This window comes from Pygocentrus nattereri, chromosome 30 (genome assembly GCF_015220715.1).
Source record: "Pygocentrus nattereri isolate fPygNat1 chromosome 30, fPygNat1.pri, whole genome shotgun sequence".
Taxonomy (NCBI): domain Eukaryota; kingdom Metazoa; phylum Chordata; class Actinopteri; order Characiformes; family Serrasalmidae; genus Pygocentrus; species Pygocentrus nattereri.
The window spans coordinates 12,524,307-12,545,202 of NC_051240.1; the positions used below are offsets into that span (position 1 = coordinate 12,524,307).

At 42.4% G+C, this 20,896-nt stretch overlaps 2 protein-coding genes across 3 annotated transcripts in view; both read right to left on the minus strand.

Moving 5' to 3' along the window:
- The window catches only part of b3galt1a (UDP-Gal:betaGlcNAc beta 1,3-galactosyltransferase, polypeptide 1a), a 44,977-nt gene extending 43,266 nt beyond the window's left edge, over positions 1–1,711 (minus strand). The window contains exon 1 of the mRNA XM_017702228.2: positions 1,653–1,711. The gene's annotated coding sequence lies outside the window, so the exon portion shown is untranslated. The remainder of the gene's footprint in view (positions 1–1,652) is intronic.
- Positions 1,712–5,014: 3,303 nt separating this feature from the next.
- The window catches only part of xirp2a (xin actin binding repeat containing 2a), a 45,802-nt gene continuing 29,920 nt past the window's right edge, over positions 5,015–20,896 (minus strand). For both annotated transcript variants that reach the window (XM_017702229.2, XM_037536503.1), the window contains 8 exons: positions 18,854–18,993; positions 18,009–18,143; positions 16,624–16,686; positions 16,472–16,538; positions 16,157–16,260; positions 6,552–15,600; positions 6,070–6,203; positions 5,015–5,055 (listed from right to left, as the gene is read on the minus strand). In XM_017702229.2, coding sequence (XP_017557718.1) covers positions 6,109–6,203; positions 6,552–15,600; positions 16,157–16,260; positions 16,472–16,538; positions 16,624–16,686; positions 18,009–18,143; positions 18,854–18,993 — 9,653 coding nt within the window. In that variant the 3' untranslated portion in view covers positions 5,015–5,055; positions 6,070–6,108. The remainder of the gene's footprint in view (positions 5,056–6,069; positions 6,204–6,551; positions 15,601–16,156; positions 16,261–16,471; positions 16,539–16,623; positions 16,687–18,008; positions 18,144–18,853; positions 18,994–20,896) is intronic.

Here is a 20,896-nt window from a genome sequence, read left to right on the forward strand (position 1 = left end):
AACTAATTGTTTTATAATTAACAGAATGCCCATTGTCACATCTTTGTACTGTAATATCACAACATCATGAACTGTTGTTACCCATCCCAGAATGCAATTTCATACTATTTCATTTTCAAATGACGCAAGCACTGACTGGTTCATTCTAGTGGTAAATAAATAAGTGTATACTGTAAATGTTTTCTAAACATGATCTCATCCATCAAACATGAGGAGTGATGTATAATGAACAATAAAGGCAGTCTGTAGGGGGCTTCTGAATGGTGCAACCGTCTGAGCGTTGGCCACGTCATCAGGAGATCACCAGTTCGATCCCTGGTGATGCTACAGCCGTCCGTAGTCGGGAGTCCAAGAGAGCACAATTAGCCTCGGCCTCTTTGGGTGGGTAGGATGGGTAGGATAGGTAGGATGGGGCCCCCCCTCTCCCCCCATTACTCAACACGATGCTAGTCAGCGCAGGCATCTGTTGGCTCTCGTAACAGATCTGGCTTTCCTCCGAGAGCGTTCGGCTGTCCAGTGACGTCGTGTGAGCGGCAGTTTGCAAAGATGCAGTGGTTGGTTTCACAGGTCTCGGAGCAATCCTGTGCTAGCCTTCACCCTCCTAGCGTTGATGGCATTGTGTGATTAAGGGTGTCACCTAACTAGCGGGTGGAATCGGAGACGATTAAATTGGGGAGAAATATCCACCCCCAAAAAAAGGCAGTCTGTAGATACTTTTTTGAAAAAAAATGATGCCCATTAAGAATATATTAGAGTTAAGCAATATGACAACATTTATCACTCCTGTGATAAACTGTCACATTTTGTTACAACACGCTTTGCTGAGCATAATGTGGATATCATAGTACTGAATAAGAGCTTTTCACAATACAAAGAGAGCACAATTAGACCTGCTTAACTGAAGTGCAGTCAGTAAAATGTCAAATTAAAACGAAAAAAAAATTATATAAATATCGCGATGCATACGGTATATTGTGAAGATGTATCGCGATGTGATACTCGCGCCATATCGCCCATCTTAACATCATTCGAAACTACTAGTTTTTGTTATGCTCATGTTTTCCCATCGCCCACAATGACTCACAACAGCCGGACCTTCTAAAAGCCTAAGGGTCAGCTGAAAATCAATACATAGAAAGGAAATGCGAAGCGGGACTGCTGGCAAAAGCAGATGCTGATTCGATGGAATTGGTGGCTACATGTAGCCTAGCCTCCGCATTAGCTAATGCATTCCTATACAAACAGGCAAATGAACTGAAGTGGTAACAGTACCGCTGTGTACCTGGCGAAACTGAGCCACAACAGACAGTATGGAGCAATACTGCAAGCGAAGTGGCCTAACCAGCCCACTACATCCACTGTTCGCAAGGTGAGTGTCCATTTCAGAGCTGCTGGGACGCTGGATGTCTAACCGTGTTGTGAAACAAAACGCTGGTCAGAAACATTTCAGCACTGTTCGGCTCCATAACCTTATACAGCAGCATCACATGACTCGACATTGAGCACGTTGCTCGTCTGCTGCCTTTTGTACTGAGGTGAGGACACACAACACTGGAAAAACAAATGCTTACACGAGCCACGGTTTAAGGAGAGAAAGTGAGAAAAGTAGTAAATAAAGTAAGCTACAGAAAAGAGAGAGAGCATGAACCTACCGCCTTCTCGCCTTGCAGTGTTCTCTGTTGTTGTGGTAGATGCTCGCAGTTGGCTGCTGACCCATGTACTGAAGTGAGGCGCGTTTTTTTCCCACCTGTATTCAGACAAACTCCGCCTCCTGCGCTAGGATTGGCTAGTAGTTCGTACTCAAACCCAGTCTGCAGCGATAAGTCTAAGCTACAACCAATCCTAGGGCAGAAAGCTACAACCCACTCGCGCAGAAGGCGGGATGTAGCGAGCCAATCACCGATGTGAAGGCGGGGCTTGTAGGAATACGGGTGGACTAAAAATAACGCTGCAGGGGCGGGAGAGGTAGCAGTCCGATCAGCGCCCCCCAATGCAGATCGAAGCTAATGATCCTGGGTGGGAGCGCCATGACTGTGTTAGCCTACTAGTCTATTTTTTCTTTCTTCCTTTTAGGATTGAAATTGTATATTCACGTTTACTATTGCAGTCAGTTCAGGTGCATCAAAAGTTTGAATTTCCAGAAACGACTTCACACTGAAATCCAAGTACACTATGCGGCCAAAAGTATGCGGACGCCTAACCTCACTCTGTATGAGCTTTTTGGGCATCCCATTCCAAAGCCATGGGCATAAGTGTGGAGTTGACAATCTGTGGGTGGCTGTAACAGCTTCCACTCTTCTGGTAAGGCTTTTCACAAGATTTTGGAGTGAATCTGAGGGAGTTTCTGCACATTCAGCTGAAAGAGTAGAAAGCTCCCATTGCACAGTTCTGGTGCTGATGTTGCTTCCAAAGACATGTTTAGAGCTCTCTAGTGAGTGATATAACAGAGGATAGGCAACTTGTTTTGCTACACAGCAGTCCCACTCTGTGCTTGGTCTACTGCTTCACTGTTGAGATGTTGTTGCTCCTAGATATTTCCATTTCACAATACACTTACAATTGGCTGGGGCTGTTCTAGCAGGCCAGAAATTCCATGAACTCTCTTGTGGCAAAAGGCGGCTTCCAATGTTTAAAGTCACTGAGCTCTTCAGTGCAACCCATTCAACTGCCAGTGTGCGTTTGAGGAGATTACAAGGCTATGTGCTTGACTTAATACACCTGTTAGCAGTGACTGAAACGCCTGAACTCAATAATTAGGAGTGGTGTCCACATACTTTTGGCCATATTGTATAACTACCACCAATATAGAGTTTAAACAGGCTGAATATTCTGAAGTAATTATGAGTTTTCATGTATATTTTAGGGAGGAGAGCATAATTTAAACAGCTATAACATCCACATAAATTATGCATTTATGTATCTTTGATTATGAATTCAGACATTCAAGTGCAATTCAAAACCATATTTCAGAAATGTATTTTTATTGATCAATGCATAAGCAGTATAATATAAGAAATAATTCTAACCAGCCTGAAAGGCAGGACATCTCAGTGGTCCTGCTAAACAGGACAGAAAAGAGCGTCAACTACAATAATCAAGAAAATAAAAGAGCATCTGCAAAAGGTACAAACAAGAAAAAAATCATACACAAGCAAAAGGTATATGAAATCAGGTTAAAATTATACAGCAAAACAAAGAACAAAGAAAAAAATATCATATTTTCCCTTTTTGTTTTGCACACCAGGTGCATATTTATATAAAGCTTTTTAAAAGATTCATGTGTTACAAGTGTAATGTGCAGAGTAACAACACTGGATTATTGCAAATTGAGTACAAAAGAATATGAATAACTGATTTCGAACATCTCTCCATGGACAGAAACTGGGAAATATCTGAAGTTTTGCAAGGGGTGTTTATAAAAAGACTGCATGGCTGATTTCATTTTAACTGGAAGGTGACAATAGACTTCGTCAATCATCATCGTCCTCGTAAAATCTGTTCCGTTTAATTTGTTCCTCTATAGTCAACGATTCTGGTTCCTCTCCCCACAGGCAGCTGGCCTCAGCCAGCAAGCTGACATCTTTGGTGTCAGCTGACATCTCCTTGTTCCTCTTCTCCGCAGTTTGCTTGTCCACCACCTTGCTTGTCTCCATTCCAAAATCCATAAGATCATCCAGCAGAGAGACTGCTGATTTTGTGCTGATTTCTTTGGTGGGAAAATCCTCCTTAAAGTCCAGCTGCAACCCTGCACTTTCCCCAAAGCCTGCGAATATGTCATCCAGAAACTGGGAGGCACTGAATTTTGTCTCCTCAGCTGAAACTTCACTAGACATATCTTTGCCACGTTGATGCTCGTGTTTTGCGTCTGGCTTGGCACTTGGAAGTAGACAAGTTTTGTCCTGGTGCAGTAACTGTAAAATGTCACCGTGCCTTATCTCTTTGGTGTTGATGTCCTCTTTGATGGTTACCTGAGTAGAGGGTGGTGTAGATGATCTGAGGTCTAGTAGATTTGGCTCTACTTTAACGTCATCCAAACCCACCCACGTGGCAGCACTGTCAAATAACAGGTTACTGTTGTTGTTGTTGTTGTTGTTGTTGTTGTTGTTGTTGTTGTTGTTGTTGCTGTTGACATTTCCATTGGCTGCCTCATGGTCTGGAGCTCCACTGTCTATCATAGTCACCTTTACAGCATCAGCTTCTCCATTTTCTACACTTCCCTTCAAGGTCTCACTTCCGTTTTCTTGCACATTTTCCACATTCTCAGTCTCTTCATTCAGTTTCACACTATCAACTTTTTCTTCGATTACCTCCTCCTTTTCTTCGATCTTCTGCTCCAAGCCTTTCTCTCCATTCATTTCAGAAACCTCTTTCTCTTCTTTCATTTCCCCTTCACATTCTGCTTCCTCTACAATGTCTGCAATACCTTCAGATGCTGCTGGTACTGGACTGACAACTTCCGTAACTTCGGTTTGGATCATACAAGCTGCTGTTGGTTGCTCTGAGACCTCCTCTTCAGGTTTGGTTGACTCTGCTGGGGTTATCATCAGGTCACCACCATTTTCCTTGTGTCTCCTCTCTGTTTGATTTTCATTAGCAATGCCAGATTTTGTTGGTGATGTCCTCTCTCTAAGTGGTTGCTCTTTATTTATGACTTGTGGCACAGGCTCCTCTTTAGGAGGCCAGGTAGGCTTGATGACTTTTACTTCTTCCTCCAGGCTAAAACTCTTCTTCTGGGCCTCGCTTTGGGTTTGAGGTGGCCAAACAATTGCTATCTTACTTGTTGGCTTTTTGGCATTATCATCCAACTTCCTTGAGTCTTTCTCTGCTGGGAATAAGTCGTTTTCTTTTGAGATGTCTGCTTTGGTTTCATTTTTGACTGGAGGAACACTTTTAACATGAGCTATTTCTGAGGTGTTCTTCTGATTTTTTGTGCTCCAAAGCTCCCTGTGGGGCTTTTCCCCAAATCCCTCATCATAGTTTCCTTTGGACTTGAAGAGCTGTTTGTAGTGGGGTTTGCAGTACATTCGTCCATGGAGAGAAGCATAGTTTCCCAGGCTGGTGGAGAGGAATAGTCAGTCAAAGCCTGGTTCAAAATGCTGTACATTTATTTTCTTTAAAAATATTATGAATATCCTGCATATCATAAGTGATGTATTGGTATTGAATAAAATATACTAATTTCATCCTTAGAATTTTTTGTTTTGGTCAATTTAAGTTGTAATGGAACATTTAAATCATAGATATAGGTTTCTAGTAGGGATGTGCGCTATTAATAATAATGATATTTGAATATCTCTAAGAGTTAATGAATACATATTTGAAAACAGCCACCAAAAACCTGTTGTATCTAAAACAGTAGCACAACAATTTTTGCTCTACACAGAGGATTACATTTGAAAACATATATAACTCAAAATTGCCAAGTGAAATCGGTATGCTGTTGGATGAGTAAAGAGGTTGCCTCTTCAGATGAGCTAATCAGTTAACACTGCACACAACCTATACAACATGGATTGACATTCATGAGGAATCTTTGTCTTATACACAAGGCATTTTCTCCTCAGTGGATGATGTCCCACTTTGTTAGTTTATCATTGAAATATATTTCCATTATTTCTAAACCTATCTAACACTTCCTTAGCAATACAGGTTTGCTACTTCTCAATCATATCCTTAACAAACCATCCAACACATTCACATTAAGGCACTTATGCTTTGACGTAGAAAAGTGTAATATAATATAATCTCACAAATGTGAACAAAACCATCACTGAGTTCTCAAATATCTGTGCACACCCCTACTTTCTAAATTTTGTCAAGGTCCAAGGGAAAACAAGTATCTCCAAAATAGTAACTTTACAGGAGAGGGCATTTACTTTCAATGTAAGTTATCGTAAAAAGACTTAATTACAAGCACATTCGAAGCATTATATTGAGCTATTCATCATGAACTTTTCTCACAATGAAAGGCTACTGCCATTATGTAGAAAAGTAAAAACAAAATAGAGATGCTTTTCTTTGGACAGTGATAAATGTTAGATATTTAAATAAACAGCTATGATAATTTACCTGAGTTGGCTGTTACAGTGGGCACACCTGAAGCAGGTTTTATGAAAGTTTTGTTTGTCCGCTATTAGAGACTCCATGGGATACACCCTCTTCCGACATGCCCGACACAGTTCGGACTCTGGCACTCTTGTTTTCTGTAAAAGAGAAATAAAATGACATTTATCAGAACAGTAAGCATTTTTTCTCACAAAAAATCAGAAATTATGTTAATAGCACAACAGACAAACAAAAAAATGTGAAAATTTTGTATTGGAGCAATACAAAAACACTGCATACCAATTAAAACATATTACATTTCAACAACAACAGATCAATATTTAAATGTAAGGTAAAAATAGACATGAGTGCTTTAAACATATTTTCAGTTCGTGTAGAAAGTGCTTCAAATACATTTAGTCACACATAATCAAACACATCATTGATATTTTAGTAATCACTCCATTCTCTGGTTAGTGTTTCCATGCCTCATCACACAGTTTTACCAGTGACAACAGTCTGCTGCTGGTGCGATACAGTCTGTGAGGTATTCTGTCCTGAGATACCAAATCCTAAGTTCTTGAAGACGTTCTCGCTCTCTGCCCATGTCTGCTGGAAGCTTTTCAAAAGTTGCTCCGCTGAGGCCTCAGGTGGTACATCAAGAACAGGAACCTTTCCTCGCACCACATCTGCATATGTTGGAGGATCACGGAGCGTTGTCACACTCTGAGAATGAGATGCAGTCTCGCTCCTTGACCCAGTAATTGTGTTCCCAAAGTCATCAACAGTGGAGTAGTGCTCTGTAACAGATTTTGTCTCTGAGAAACCTGTGGGTTCAGCAGATTCCTCCTGCTTTTCCAGGTTCTTTCTCTCCTCTCTGAGATACTGGTGGGCCTGCTCACCCATTTCAAACACATTCTTCAGGGCCTTAATATCAAAAGGACGAATCTCCTCCAGTTGGGAAGGTTTTTTCTGTGGTTCAGCCTCGGCATCCTCTGTATCGCTGCCTAGTCTTTCAGGAATTACAATGGGCTCTCTCCTAGCATAGACTTTGGGCTGTGGGGACTCAAACTTATTGACAAGTTTGGACAGATCGACCCTGGGCAGATCTTCCTTCATCCTCTCATGGACATCTATAGGGATCTCTGTCTCCTCTGTATCTAGCTCCAGCCGCTCTGGGATATCAATGGGAGCCTTACGTATGTAATGAGGATTCAACTCTGCCTTTTGAGCCTCCTCAAAAAACTCTCGCTTGTCTTTCACAGTCATCATGGAGTCACCATTGATCTCCATAGATGACTCAAGTGTGGATGACTCCAACATATGGGTCTCAATGGTGAACTCTTGGCGGCTGGATGAGTGCAACTCCTCCATTTCATGGTGCACCTTCATCATATGCTCGGGCAGAGGCATGGGAGGAGTTGTACCATGGGAGAGCTTGGCAGTTGTATCTCTCAGTTTGGCCAACTTCTCGGAGCGACTCATGGTTGGAGAGGGGGTAGCTCGGTTAAAACTTGTGGGGGTGTCTGTGGAACGAGGTGGGGGTGTTGGAGTTGCACCTGATCTGTAGGGTGGTGGAGAGGGGGTTACTCGCAAAGGAGAGTCTGTCCTCCGAGCCGTCTCAATGCAAATATATGTGGGAGATGGAGTTCTCATTCTAAGCTCTGGAGGCATTGTTTTGGAGTCTGTAAACTTTGACTCGCTGTGCTCTTGAATCATTTTCTCCACAACATTTTTCTCCACTTTAGCGGAACCGATGCTTATTTTAGATATTTTCTGTGATGTTCCACCAATGGTCTTCTTCTCCTCTGCTGCACTCTCTGACTTTCCCAGTGCAGCTAAATTTCCCTCTAAAAAAACAAGTTTTGCTTGAGCAAGGTTCCTCACATAGACAATGATCTCCTGAAGTTTTTGTTTATTGAACTGTGCACGGATTAATTCTGTCTTTTCCTCTGCTCCTACTAACCAGTCAGGGATCATGCTCAGCATTATCTTGACTGACTTTGCGTCTGTTTTGAGGACTTTTTCTTGCATCTCCCTAATATGACTCAGCAGTTTGTGCATTTCTTCACACTTCTGGAAATCTGATGTTTCTGATGCAGTCACGTTCAGTTCTGATTTCTGTGTTTCTTTCATTTGGCTAGGCTCCTCACCACTTGCTGGACTTTTAATTTGCTTCTTGATCTGAAACTTTCCCTTTTGTTGAATACTTTTCTGCTGAACTGTGCTCTGAGTGACCATTTTTTCTTCATGTACCACAACACGCTCCTCCTTAATAGCCTGCTGAGACTGAATAACTGTTGTCTGACCTGAGCCTTGGTGATGAACTTCTATAGACATGGGTGGTACCACATGATGTATCTCCACTGATGGTCTAGGTGCCACAGGTGGTGGTTGCCTAATATCCTTCTTTATTTTTTTCTGGGGTGTTTTCAGCTGTATCTCCCCTTTGGCATCCTTGGCGATTTGCTCCACTTGTTCTTCTTTCTCCGCTTCAACCACTTTTTCTTTAAGGCCAGTAGTCATTTGGGAGCACACCTGACCTGCACAAACCTGAGATATATGCTGTGCACTTCTTAGATCCTCGACAGCCATGTGCTCTTTCTGGATTGAATCACTCTTTTCCTCCTGTTTCACTTCTGTGGGCACCTTAAAAGTTTTAACTTTGAAGCTTGGGGTGACTTTTGGGATCTTTGTAGGCTGTGAGGGAACCTTCTTTGTTTCATCAGTTACCATTTCTTCTGCTTTTGCAGAGACACTAGCCTGACACTGAACAGATGTTGAGGATTGATTGAGGATAGAATGAGCATGGTCTTGCTTGGAGATGCTAGTGTGAGAGCTTGACTTTACATTTTCAATGTGTTCAGATGCCGCGAATGTTGGCTGAACCTTGATCTCGGCTGTGGCCTTGGTGATAGTAGTAGAGGTCTGCTTTTTATCTGAAGCAACACTAGCTGACTCAGAGCTGGTTTTCTTACTGACTTTGGGAAAGGAAGGCTTGCTCAACTGAAAGCTTGCAGGTACCTTTTCTGTGGGTGAGGGCTGAGCCACTTTTGAGGAAATTGGTTTTACAGGCTTATCTTGTGCTGCTGGCTTCTTTTCAGGTTCTGGTTCTTTAGGCTGTTTCCACTGCATTTCAGGTGTAATTTGTGATTGCATGATTTTCTCTGTGGTGGACTCCACTTTGGTCACACCAGCTACAGCTAGAAATGGTGTGTTAATTGGAGATGTTGGAGTTGACCCTGTCTTGTTCTTTTCAGCTTCCTCTCTTTGTTTGCGATATCTTTCCTCTGCAAGCATGAGCGGTGTCTTGAATTTCCTTGCATAAGCCCGTGGCTTTGGATCATCAGCAGGCTCTGGGGGTGATGGTGGGAGCTTAACTGGTGGCACGAATACTTTTTTAGGTTGAGGTGACTCTTCGGGCTCTACTTTGTGTACTGGGACTATTGGAGGAGGTCCAGTGACTGTTGAATGTGGCATTTGAGGTAGACTTTCATCATGCTTTTTCTCCCTCCCTTTGGTTTCAGTGACTTTAACATGCATTGTTGCTGTTTCCTTCTGCTCAGCCACAGATGGTTGGGGTGGAGTAGGGGGAGGTGGTGGGTGAGCAGGAGTGGTTTGCTTTTTCTGCCACTTAAATTTGGGTGGTTCTTGTTGCTTTTGAGGCTCAGTCTTAGGCACTTTGAACATAGGACGGCCCTTTGGCTTTCCAGGACTTGGCTGGGTCACAGAGCTGAGCTCCTGTTGGGATGGTGGAGGAGGTAGGAAGTCCTGAGGAGGTGGGGGAAAGAATTCACCTTCTGCCTCACTGGTAGGTGGAGGTGGTGGTGGTGGAGGAGGAAGATCACTATCCTGCCTCATGGCCAAGGGAGGACGAAGAGGGATATCAGTCTCTGTCACTGGAGATGGAGGCGGAGGAAGCGAGAGCTCAGACTCAGAAGGTGGTGGTGGTGGGAAGTTAGGAGGAGGAGGGAAGTGAATTTCTGGCTGTGGCTTCTTTTTGATCATTCCTTTTGGATTGAGGTTCCGGTTCAGACTCTTAATATTCTGTTCAGTTTTCAGACTCTTAACATTTTGTTCTGACTTTACATTTTTGACACTTTGCTCTTGTGTAATGGTCATGTTCACTGTTGTCACCTCAGTTTGAACCTGTGTGACTGTCTTCATTTCCTGTGTTTGTTTCCTCATTTCAGTTGTTTGTTTAGTGTCTTTTGTTTTGCTCTCTCCAGAGGACAAAGTGACACTTTCAATTTTTTTCTCAGTCATTTGCTTTCCAATATCCTTTTTCTTTATAGTCACAGGATTAGGGATGTTTTGCTTCTGCTTTATGTCTTTTATGTTCATCTTCTGTGAAACTTGGGAGGACCCAGACTCGCTCACTGTCGTTATATGCTTGGTTGTAGAATGTTGATCTTGAGCAGAGGTCTGGCTTTCATCAAATTTGACATCTATTTGTTTTTGTGAGCCTGTATGTGATTTAGTATTCTGAGATATGTTTTTTGAAAGGAGTGTATTTGCAGACTTGGAAGCCTTGGGTTTTGCAGGGCATTCACCAGGTTCCTGCTGAGGAGGCACTGGATTATGTATGGGAGCTTTAACTTTTCTGGAGGGATTCATTTTTGACTTCTGACCTGACTGTTCTTTCTTCTTCATAAGGCATTTGATGGTTCCTTTGACATCTCCCTTGACCACCTCCTCCTTCTCTATTTGGGTTTGCTCCTGTTCATAAAGGGATTTAATTGAAGATTTTATGTCACCCTCTGTGCTTGCTCGTCTCTGCATATTAAGGGATGAGGCAGGTTCTAGTAAGAGCTGAATGGTGCCCTTTACATCACCCTGTTCGCTCACTTGATGCTGGAAGGTTTTCTTCTCAGTTGATGCCTCCTGTAAATTTATCAAAGTGGTGTGGATGTCACCTTTAACAATTTCCTCTTTCTCTACCTCTTTAACTGCCTGTTTTGCCTCCTCCAGGGATCTTAAAGTGCCCTTGATGTCACCTGGGACTAAGTCTTCAATGATAACTTCAGTCTTAGCAGTTGTTGATTTCTCAAGGGACTCAAGAGCACCTCTGATGTCCCCAGGAACAATCTCAGGCTTCTCTAGTTCTTTGAGTTGGTTCTGGGCATCTTTCAGAGACTTGAGCGTGGTGTTGATGTTGCCTTTGACCACCTCCTCTTTCTCAACAACTTTGCACTCATTCACTGCTTGTGATAGTGAGTCAAGAGCTGCTCTGAGGTCTCCCTTTACAATCTCCTCTTTCTGCAGATTGTGTAAAGAGAGCACTGGTTCCATCATAAACACCTGCACAGTGTTGTGAACATCCCCAGGAACGATATCATCTTCTGTCACAGTTCGTCCAATGGCCTGTTGATTGTTCCTCAGGATCATTTTTGTGTGCTCTACATCACCTCCAATAATCTCTTCTTTGACCTTCTCCTCATAAGTCTCATCTGATCCTAACTGAAGTTGTTTCAGGTAGTCCAGTGCTCCGGACTCAATACAAGTTGAATAGAAACTCACATTGCCTCTCTCTGAATCACTGACCTGTATTTTAGAGCCTTTCACATCAGAATTGGACAACAGCATATGCAGAGTCCCACGGACATTTCCTTTGATAACATCCTCTTTCACAAGGCTGCTTCCTTCTTCTTTGTTCAGCAGTGAGTATATCGTCATCCTCACATCTCCTTTCTCATCTTCTTGAATTAAAATGCCATGTTTAGCAGACCCTTCCTTCTTCAGCAGGTTGTTGATGGCTTCTTGTATGTCTCCTCTGACGATTTCTTCTTTCTCTACATTAACACCCCTCTCCTGACTAAAAAGCTGTTGGACAGTTGTGCTGATATCCCCCCTCTCCTCTGCATCAATGGTGATCCCTTTCTCTGTTGTCTCACGCCTGTTGAGCAGGTTCATCATGATGCTATTCAGGTCTCCTCGAATAACCTCTTCTCTCTGAATCTCTGGATTCTTCTGATTCAGTAGTTTGTACTTGGCCATCCTAACATCACCAATCTCATTTGCTTCTAGAAGAATTCCCTGGGAGTCAACCATTTTCTGACTGTAAAGCTCCTCTAATGTCTCCTTGATGCTCTTGCCAATGATCTCCGTCTTCTCCACACTGGTTTCATTAAACTCAGTCAGCGGCGTGGTTTCAAAGAGCCATGTTGTCGTCATCACATCAGCTTTGGGAATTTCCTCACGGGCAACCACAGTTTCTGACCCATCAGTGTCCTTGATACGATCAAGAGGTTCTTTTTCAAAGAGCCACACTGACTGCTTAACATCACCCTTCAGCACTTCCTCTCGTGTTACTTTCTCCATTTCATTGTATTCTGACCCCTCTCCACGGATCTTATCAATTGTATGAGTTTCAAACATCCACGTTGCACTTCTCACATCACCCTTTTGGATCTCACTAACACTAACGGTTCTCACATACTTCTCAGACATCTCATCACTTTCAAAGCGCTGCTTGTTTGTTTTGACGTCTCCACCCTGGATATCTGCAACTGTCTTGATGGTAACTTTCATATCCTCAGCAATTTCATCAAGTGGTTGCGTTTCAAACCTCCACCTGGCTGTGCTGACATCACCTTTCTGTATATCTTCCTGCGTAACTGCTTTGATGACATAAACTTCATCCGTGTCTCTGATTGAGTCCAATGGCTTTGTCTCAAACAGCCATCTTGCCCCAATCACATCACCTCTCAGAATTTCTTCCTTGGTGACAGTAGTAACTTCATGAAAGTGTCCTTCCTTGTCCTGAATAGCATATAGTGGTTGGGTCTCAAACATCATGGTGTAGTTTTTCACATCTCCTTTTTCAATCTCCTCCCGTATGATGCTTTGAAGCTTATTAATCTCCGTCTCTTCCTGAATCTTATCCAGGGAAAATGTCTCAAAGATAAATCGGCCTTTGTCAACATTGCCTCCTTGAACATCTGTCACTGTGCGCACCTTGGATTCCTCAGCATTCTCCTTGATAGTATCAATTGGCTGATTCTCAAACATCCAGGTGCAGTTGACAACATTTCCTTTCTGGATGTCCTCAGCCTGACGAGACTTAAGTTTCTGCATGGTCTCCTCAGAAGAGGAGGTCATAATGTCAGATGAGTTGTTCTCAAAAACATACTTCATCCTCGATACATCTCCAGACTCAATATCAATCTGTGTGAGTCTCTTAAAGTTACCATGCTCCTCACCCCCTGTGATATTCTCCAGGTTCTCGGTCTCAAAAAGGAAGCGGGCCAGACGTACATCTTTACCTTGCACATCCTCTTGCTTCACTGTGCAGGTTTTCAAGACATTCTCAGACTCATCTTTGATACTGTCAAGTGTCTGTGTCTCAAAGAGCCATGTGCATGTTTTAACATCACCTTTCTGTACCTCTGTGGTTTCATCTGACTTTACCTCTGCTTTCTCATACAGCACGTCCATTGGCTGCGTCTCAAACAACCACCTGCATGTCTTGACATCACCTTTCTCGATCTCAATGGTCTCATTTTTCCTGTTGTCTTCTTCCTCCATGTTGCTGAAATACTTGATCCCATCAAGAGGCTGAGTTTCAAACAGCCACTTGGCTGTTTTCACATCACCTGCTTCAATCTCCTGTTTAGAAATGCCCTTTATGATCTGAAACTTGTTAATGCTTTCATCAAACTGATCGATTGGTCGGGTTTCAAACATCCATTTGCAGCTTCGCACATCACCCTTCACAATTTCTTCACGATGCACAGTTTTGACCTCGTAGTAGTGCCCTGAGCTGTCCTGTATGGCGTACAAGGGTGTGGACTCAAAAAGCACTTTGTTTGATTTCACTGACCCACTTGTCACACCTTCTACTGCTATTTTCTGTTTATCTGTGCACTTGCTCAGATCCATGGTCTCAAATATCTCCTTATAGTTGGTGACGTCACCCTTGTCCAGGTCTTGTAACTTAACTGTGCGAGTGATCTCTTTTTTCTCCTCTCTGATTTGCTCCAGAGGTTTACTCTCAAATAACCACCTCTGATGTCTCACATCCCCCTTCTCCTCTTCAGTGGCAACAACCTTTTGCAGTTTTCCAACTTCGGGCAGCTCCTTCAGATTTTCCATTGGCACTGTCTCAAAGAGATGCCTTGTTGAAGTTACATCACCACCTAAGATATCCTCTGGTTCCAGTGGCTTGGCATTGGCATTGTCTTTTAGATTATCCATAGGCTGTGTCTCAAAGACCATGCAGTGCCTCCGAACATCTGCTCCTATGATCTCCTCCTTATGGGTTTTGGTATTCTCCCATTCCTCATCTTTGATTTGATCCAGGGTTTTTGTCTCGAAAAGCCACCTGCCCCGATTCACACCACCTTCATAGTTTTCCTCCATGGAGACGCCACAGATTATCTTAACTTTAGTAGGGTCTTTATTGATCATATCCAGTGGTTGGGTTTCAAAGAGCCAGCGAGACGTTTTCACATCACCTTTCTCAGTCTCCTCACGTCGGACGGTCGTAATCTGCAGCATTTCACCAGAGTCTCCTCTAATGACACACATAGGTTGGGTCTCGAACATTCTGGTTGTAGTTTTGACTTCCCCTTTCACCTCTTCAAGCTCTGTCTTTAGCTGTAGGAATTGTGATTCATCAATAGTCTCAGTGTGCCCAAGAGAATCGAGATGCTGAGTTTCAAACAAGTATCTGGCAGTTTTAACATCTCCCCCTGTGATGTCTTTTGTATACACCACATGCTCCTCTTGGTCATCTTCTTGATAGATCTTATTCATGGAGTCTAATGGCTGTGTCTCAAACAGCCAGGTTGCAGTTCGGACATCACCTCTGGCTAGATCTGTTAGTTTCCCACTGTGCTCCACAAAGTCAGGTGTTTCTGTACCTAGAGCATCGATAGGCTGTGTTTCAAACATCCAAGTTGTGTATTTCACATCTTTCCCAGCAATGATTTCCTGCTGGGCGATGTTCCTGCTTTCACTCTCATCCGGCGTATCATCTTTGATGGCATCAAGCGGTTTATTCTCGAACATCCAGCGCATAGACTGCACCTCACCTTTCAGAATTTCATCCCATTCCAGATACTCTCTTTCTGGGCTCATACACTTCCCAGGACTGCTGCCGTTGTTCTCGAAGGCATACCTTGTTTGCTGCACATCACCACTCACTTCCTCATCACTGTCTATGTGGGAATGCTCTATTTCAGTGATGAAGTCTCGTTCCAAGTTTTTGCGTACCTCTGGATGAATGTGCTTGTACAGGCGTTTCAACTCATAGAGATTCCTCTGCTTGGAGTACTGCTCCTTGCTGACAGGGTGCTTTTGGGGAGCACCTTGATCAAGAAGCTGGGGAGAGGCACAATGTCTTGGGACCTCTGTAGGCAATTGAAGGAGGTCAGTGGTGGCTGGTGGTGGGGGGAATTGCTCAATGGTTTCATAGTGGGCAGCTGCAGAGGCACATGAGGTAGAGGAGGTCTCCTTCGTAGTTTTGGTAACAGATTCATAACTACCTTCTGTTGTAATCTTTGATGACATGTTAACCGGGGCCCACTGAAACTGGTTGTAATCAAGATCAATCTTTATAGTTGAGGGGGAAAAAAGGACAGCAATTGTTTCAATCAAAAGATGTTCACTAAATTTAAATTCTGAAACTATTCTTTGTGTGTTATATAGCAGTAGTTCTGAAACCATCCCAGATTTTTGCTTCAACCAAACTTGCAACACAAAGGAATAGAGCAAAAAAATGTGTAGGGATCCCTGAGGACAGGTTTGAGAACCACTGTTGTAGAGAGAGTAAAAAAACATATTATGTAGTAAAAGGCAAACCCAATAGAATAAAAAGCTGATAAATAGCAGATAAAGCAGAAAATCTATTTGCAAAAGAACCTGACACTTAAAATGTATTGGGCTATCACAAAGTAGCACAAAATATCAGAGTATAAAAGTATCCAAGTTCTTTAAGTGGATTTTTCAGCTCCCAGAGCTATAAATGTGTAATGAGCACACAGAGTACATTTAGCTTTCAATTTATGCAGAAGAGAGATTCCTAATGATAGCAGAAATATTCTAATGAAAGGGTATAGATATACGCACTCTGAACACTGGTGATTGTGCGATCATAAACCTTCATTACCTTGATGTGCTTGCTTGGAGTGGCTTCTTCTATGCTTTTTTCATGCTGTTGTTTCAGAGCTTGGGTGGAGACTTTAGGTAGCTCCTGACCTCCAATCACCACCACTGAGAGGAATAGAAGAAAGGGGAGAGTAATGATTTAAGACATGCCAGAAAAAACATGATCATACTTCAACCCTTTTCACAATATAGGTCTCAAGCTATGGACTACATGACTCCTTATGTGCAATTCATAATGTATATTACACATTACAAATAGGTAATGGGAGTAAAAGTTGAACAAACAGGAGCCTTTGGGTGTTCAGTTTGAACATACCTTTTTCATCAAAGTGGTTCCCAAAGCTGGATGCTATATTCTGTTGTATTTTCTGATCCTGTGAAACCTGTAGCAGTATAGCATGCACACAGAAATTATTACTATTGAAGTATACCAGCTCAAAAAATGTGTTTGTATTTTTGTGATCGTACCTGCATGTCATGACGTTCTCTCATGCTGCTTCTCATACTCATTTCAGATGAGCTCACCACCTCCTGTTAAAAGACATAATAACTCCTATAACTGCTATGTGACTGTAGACATGAGGTATTAATTACTACTCACTATTGCTTCAGCACATGTTACTTCAATATCTTTCTTTTCAAAGAGTCCACAGATCTGCCTGTATTGTTAGCTATCTTTACAGTGGATGGGGTTGTCAGGTCCTGCAAAATTCTACAGCCCATAGTTTGCTTGAAAGCCATCCACAGGAAGCTCACAACTGTATCATTTTGTCTGCAAGGTATTTTCAAACTTACTCATTGGACAGGAAAATTGTGGACCTAGCAACCTTGCATGTACCAAACACTCCACAGCATAACCAATGAAAGTGAAATTCTGCATAATCAACTTTTCTGGAGGTGGTAATCAGAACTGTTTTTTGGTTTTATTTTTTCCCCAATTTTCTCTCCAATTTAGTCATTTTACAATTCCACCCACAAGTTAGGACTCCCCCAGTCACACAAAACCACCAGTGCTAAGAGGGTGAAGACTAGCACAGGCTTCCTTTGAGACCCGTGAAGTGCCACGGCAACTTTTTGAGCTGTCGCTAACACATCTTTGGACATCCAAATGCACTTGGAGGAAAAAGCCAACCGCCAGATCTGTTATGTCAGCTAACAGACATCAGCACTAATATCATGATTGGCTGATGGGGGGAACAGGGCGCCCATCCCATCCACCCAGAGAGAGTGAGGCCTATTGTGCTTTTTTGGACTCCCAGACAGCTGTAGCATCACCAAGGATTTAACTTGCGATCTCCTGATGACAGAGTCATCAGATGAGGGAAGATTGATTGCGGAAGGAGGGAGAGCTCTGATAACTTAGGCTGTAGTTCTGGGCAGTTTCTGCTTGTAGCTAGAAGGCCAGACCCCCCTCATAGCTGTAGTAGAACTGATGTAAGACTAAGGAACAGGGAGGACATGGGGTGGCAGTGGGGACTGTGAACCCTTCGTCACAGGAACGGAAGGCAAGGATGTGAATTTATAGGGTGTTAGATTGGAAAACAGAGGGGTTTCAGGCATGTGATGGCTGAGGGCATCAAGGAGAATTATGAACTAAACCTGTGTTCTTCTAACTAGCTCATAACATACCAACTATTTTCTTTCATAACAAGACATTCTTGTTACTTTAACCTCATTAATGCCTGTTTTGTATTTATTCTAATGTTATATTGTGTTTTTACAAGCAAAATTACACACAATTATTGTCCAAAAAAATTTGTACTGTAAATTAATGTCATGTTTTTGCACCAAAATTACAAATAATTCACTCGACACAAATTATTCTGTATGAGCAGGTCTGTTTGCATGTTTACCTGTCTTTGCTGGGAGTGGTACTGTGTGACAGTGCTTTGAGAGCTGGAAGAGGAGCTGACTTTCTGACTCTCAAACTGCTTCTTCACACTGGCCAGACCACCTGGCAAAGAGCAGGCCTCAGAGTCCTCCATGACCTACACACAAACATAACAGATAATATAGTGTTGCTGCTTAGTTTGTCCTGTAGGAGGCATCACAATGTCAAAAAACAAGATGAGTAATCACACTCTCGCTCTCTCTCTCTCTCTCTCTCTCTCACTCACTCTATCGCTCTCTCTCACTCTCTCACACTCTCTCGCTCTCTCTCTCTCACTTTCTCTCTCTCTTTCTCTCACTCACTCTCTCTAACTCTCTCTTACTCACTCTATCTCTCTCTCTCACTCTCTCACACTCTCTCACTCACACTCACTCTCTCTCTTTCTCTCTCTCTCTCTCTCACTCACTCTATCGTTCTCTCTCACTCTCTCACACTCTCTCGCTCTCTCTCTCTCACTTTCTCTCTCTCTTTCTGTCACTCACTCTCTCTATCTCTCTCTTACTCACTCTATCTCTCTCTCTCTCTCTCTCTCACTCTCTCACACTCTCTCACTTACACTCACTCTCTCTCTTTCTCTCTCACTCTCTCTCATTCACTCTATCTCTCTCACTCACTCTATCACTCTCTCTCTCACTCTCTTTATCTCTCTCTCTGTTTCTTAATTAGTTCACACAGTGATAAATATTCATCAGGAAGTGAGAGAGTGGGAGAGAAAGTGGAAACCTCTCGCTTGTCTCCTCTCTGTGGAGGTAGATAGTAAATGGATCGAGTGTGTATGTGTATGAATATGTGCTTGTGTCTTCTTACCACACTAGCAGAGCTTCTCTCCTCCTTGCTGATGGCAGCCTGGTACAAGGCCAGTCGCTCTTTGAGAGGAACAGTCTCAAGTTCACCTTCGGCTTGTGTATCTCCTTGTGCGTCCCTTGAAACACTTGCACTGTCTGCAGCTAAAATCCACAAAGAAAAGATGTTGGTTTGGCATTTCCCTGCAGTGATGTTACTGTCTCTCAATCTGAATGCACTGATGTGTTTGGAGACGCGAGGGTGATTGATCTGGCGTCTCCAAACATCTGGACGTCTAGCCAACTTTTTTCCACAGCAAATAACAGCTGCAAATGTCAGCTGTAAATATAGCCCTGAGTGCATAACTCAACAGCACCATGATAGTGATGATGCTACTTCTACATCAAACTTGTCTTGGTTAGAGGAAACTGCACTGATTTTCCTAAATTCAACCATTGAGATGTAGACAGTGTCATTCAGAGTGGTTCGGTGTGTAGTCTCTGTTCTAACATACTGAGTCAGAATTGTTCACAGTGGTGAAGAGTTTAACCCCTTAAAATCTCAGGATTGTTACATACCAAAGCTTATTATTTAGTAACTAAAGGGACTTCAGTACAAATTGAAATAGCTGTTCTTAGGTTATGTAAGTATAAACTTTGGCACCACTAGTGGTCTCTGGCCATTTAATGGGTTAATGCTTCTAAAAGCTCAATCAAACGGTTTTGACTATGGTACTTAATACTGAATTCATTATTCTACAGTAGTTCTGCAGCGAGCTTTTGGTATAAAGCATATTATAAATATATATTTATGCTTTGGAGGTACATATTGGGTTAGTCCTGAAAGAATCCCTACATTTCAGATTTGTCCATATTTTCTGTTATCAACATTTCATATAGAAACATGTGTAGGTACACTAATATCTTGGACTGTAAATAAAATGGCCCCTCAACTCAGTTCCAAGGTGCAAGGTGACACTCAAAAACAGGTAGAGGATCTCAACAGGGGAATTCCCCTTTAACTCCTTAAATAGCCATTGCTCACTGGTGGGCCCAATGTTTTATTATACAATTCTTTAACCTAAGAATAGCTCAGCCAGTCTGCAAGTCCCTGTAGTTACTGAATAATAAGACTAAGTATGTAATAAGCCTGATATTGTGAGGGTTAAAATAGTCAGATCTTTGGTCTCTGGGATACAGTCAATTTGTCTATTTGCTCTAGCTTATAATAATATAAGATGCCATCATATGAGGTGCTATTTAGAAATATATTTGCATTTCAAAAAAACTGATTCACACGGACACCATAAACTACCCTCCCCATCACACACCACACATTCTCACTACGTACTTGGCCCAGTGATAATATTTCATCAGAACATGAGCAGAATTTTAAAAAGAGTGTATTCAGATTAGATTAGAGAGAGAGAGAGAGCTTCAGCCATCAGTCATTATTCATTCTGTCCTGATGGCTGAAGCTCTCTCTCTCGCTCTCTCTCTCTCTCTCTCTCTCTCTCTCTCTCTCTCTCTCTCTCTCTCTCTCTCTCTCTCTGTCCCTCTCTTATTCTATAGTTAGATATACAGGCTTAGTGAAGTGTGCGGTATGCTGTTGTAAAATGTGAGTCAGTTCCATCAATCACTGTCTGAATTAACATTCAGGGCACCTTCATCAACACTGTCGCATCAGCTTTAGTTTAAACTCAGCTTTAATATGCTGCTGACACGTCCTGAAAGTTTTAACAACTGTCACTTCTGATGTCCCTGAAAATAAATGTATTAATGATAAAAAATCACAGCAAACCAAAAGTGATCGTTACGCTGGGGACTTTAACATATACTTCCTGTCCACTTTGTTAGAAATGCCATCCTTGTGCTTCCACTCACCTGTCCACTATGTATGTCCTCTATGCAGAAATCAGTGACCTCCCCTTTCATTAATTTTATTTCCAGTCTAAACAGCCATTAAGTACAGGTTTTTAACTATTTAGTGTCAGAGAAGAACAATTACTCTGTATTTTAATGTGTTTTATAAAAAACTGCAGGGATTTTTTTACACCTTCAAAGTTCA